This window comes from Corvus brachyrhynchos, unplaced genomic scaffold, assembly GCF_000691975.1.
Source record: "Corvus brachyrhynchos isolate BGI_N302 unplaced genomic scaffold, ASM69197v1 scaffold928, whole genome shotgun sequence".
NCBI classification, from domain to species: Eukaryota; Metazoa; Chordata; class Aves; order Passeriformes; family Corvidae; genus Corvus; species Corvus brachyrhynchos.
The window spans coordinates 55,586-58,113 of record NW_008239558.1 but is presented as its reverse complement, the minus strand read 5'-3'; the positions used below and the strand labels follow the sequence as shown (position 1 = coordinate 58,113).

Sequence of the window (2,528 nt, the reverse complement as noted above, 5' to 3'; positions counted from 1 at the left end):
GAGGAGGGTGCAGAGGGCGGACGGGGTGCGAGGTGAGGGCGGGGAGGGATGGAGGTGGAGGAGGGAGATGGGAGATGGGAGATGGAGGTGGAGGTGGAGGTGGAGGAGGGAGAGGAAGGGATGGATGGATGGATCCATGGATGGATGGAGGGATGGACAGATGGATGGATAAAGGATGGACGGAGATGGGAAGGGAAGGGTGGATGAAGATGGTGGACATGGGATGGATGGATGATGGATGGAGGGATGGATGGATGGAGGGATGGAGGGATGGAGGGATGGATGGATGGAGGGATGGAGGGATGGAGGGATGGATGGATGGAGGGATGGAGGGATGGAGGGATGGATGGATGGAGGGATGGAGGGATGGAGGGATGGATGGATGGAGGGATGGAGGGATGGAGGGATGGATGGATGGAGGGATGGAGGGATGGAGGGATGGATGGATGGAGGGATGGAGGGATGGAGGGATGGATGGATGGAGGGATGGAGGGATGGAGGGATGGATGGATGGAGGGATGGAGGGATGGAGGGATGGATGGATGGAGGGATGGAGGGATGGAGGGATGGATGGATGGAGGGATGGAGGGATGGAGGGATGGATGGATGGAGGGATGGAGGGATGGAGGGATGGATGGATGGAGGGATGGAGGGATGGAGGGATGGATGGATGGAGGGATGGAGGGATGGAGGGATGGATGGATGGAGGGATGGAGGGATGGAGGGATGGATGGATGGAGGGATGGAGGGATGGAGGGATGGATGGATGGAGGGATGGAGGGATGGAGGGATGGATGGATGGAGGGATGGAGGGATGGAGGGATGGATGGATGGAGGGATGGAGGGATGGAGGGATGGATGGATGGAGGGATGGAGGGATGGAGGGATGGATGGATGGAGGGATGGAGGGATGGAGGGATGGATGGATGGAGGGATGGAGGGATGGAGGGATGGATGGATGGAGGGATGGAGGGATGGAGGGATGGATGGATGGAGGGATGGAGGGATGGAGGGATGGATGGATGGAGGGATGGAGGGATGGAGGGATGGATGGATGGAGGGATGGAGGGATGGAGGGATGGATGGATGGAGGGATGGAGGGATGGAGGGATGGATGGATGGAGGGATGGAGGGATGGAGGGATGGATGGATGGAGGGATGGAGGGATGGAGGGATGGATGGATGGAGGGATGGAGGGATGGAGGGATGGATGGATGGAGGGATGGAGGGATGGAGGGATGGATGGATGGAGGGATGGAGGGATGGAGGGATGGATGGATGGAGGGATGGAGGGATGGAGGGATGGATGGATGGAGGGATGGAGGGATGGAGGGATGGATGGATGGAGGGATGGAGGGATGGAGGGATGGATGGATGGAGGGATGGAGGGATGGAGGGATGGATGGATGGAGGGATGGAGGGATGGAGGGATGGATGGATGGAGGGATGGAGGGATGGAGGGATGGATGGATGGAGGGATGGAGGGATGGAGGGATGGATGGATGGAGGGATGGAGGGATGGAGGGATGGATGGATGGAGGGATGGAGGGATGGAGGGATGGATGGATGGAGGGATGGAGGGATGGAGGGATGGATGGATGGAGGGATGGAGGGATGGAGGGATGGATGGATGGAGGGATGGAGGGATGGAGGGATGGATGGATGGAGGGATGGAGGGATGGAGGGATGGATGGATGGAGGGATGGAGGGATGGAGGGATGGATGGATGGAGGGATGGAGGGATGGAGGGATGGATGGATGGAGGGATGGAGGGATGGAGGGATGGATGGATGGAGGGATGGAGGGATGGAGGGATGGATGGATGGAGGGATGGAGGGATGGAGGGATGGATGGATGGAGGGATGGAGGGATGGAGGGATGGATGGATGGAGGGATGGAGGGATGGAGGGATGGATGGATGGAGGGATGGAGGGATGGAGGGATGGATGGATGGAGGGATGGAGGGATGGAGGGATGGATGGATGGAGGGATGGAGGGATGGAGGGATGGATGGATGGAGGGATGGAGGGATGGAGGGATGGATGGATGGAGGGATGGAGGGATGGAGGGATGGATGGATGGAGGGATGGAGGGATGGAGGGATGGATGGATGGAGGGATGGAGGGATGGAGGGATGGATGGATGGAGGGATGGAGGGATGGAGGGATGGATGGATGGAGGGATGGAGGGATGGAGGGATGGATGGATGGAGGGATGGAGGGATGGAGGGATGGATGGATGGAGGGATGGAGGGATGGAGGGATGGATGGATGGAGGGATGGAGGGATGGAGGGATGGATGGATGGAGGGATGGAGGGATGGAGGGATGGATGGATGGAGGGAGGGATGGATGGAGGGATGGATGGATGGATGGATCCATGGATGGATCCATGGGTGGATGGATGGATGAAGGATGGACGGAGATGGGAAGGGAAGGATGGATGAAGATGGACGCAGATGGACAGCTGGAACGGATGAAGTCCAGGGCGGGCCTCGGGGGGCGCTGCCCGGTGCCATCGGCGCGTCCC

The 2,528-nt window shown here is 59.6% G+C and overlaps 1 protein-coding gene across 1 annotated transcript in view; it reads left to right on the top strand.

Annotated features, from left to right (window-relative positions):
* The window catches only part of LOC103621056 (retinal guanylyl cyclase 1), a 31,467-nt gene that overhangs the window by 859 nt on the left and 28,080 nt on the right, over positions 1-2,528 (top strand). The window contains exon 2 of the mRNA XM_017742308.1: positions 4-32. Within this exon, the coding sequence (XP_017597797.1) occupies positions 4-32 (29 nt within the window). The remainder of the gene's footprint in view (positions 1-3; positions 33-2,528) is intronic.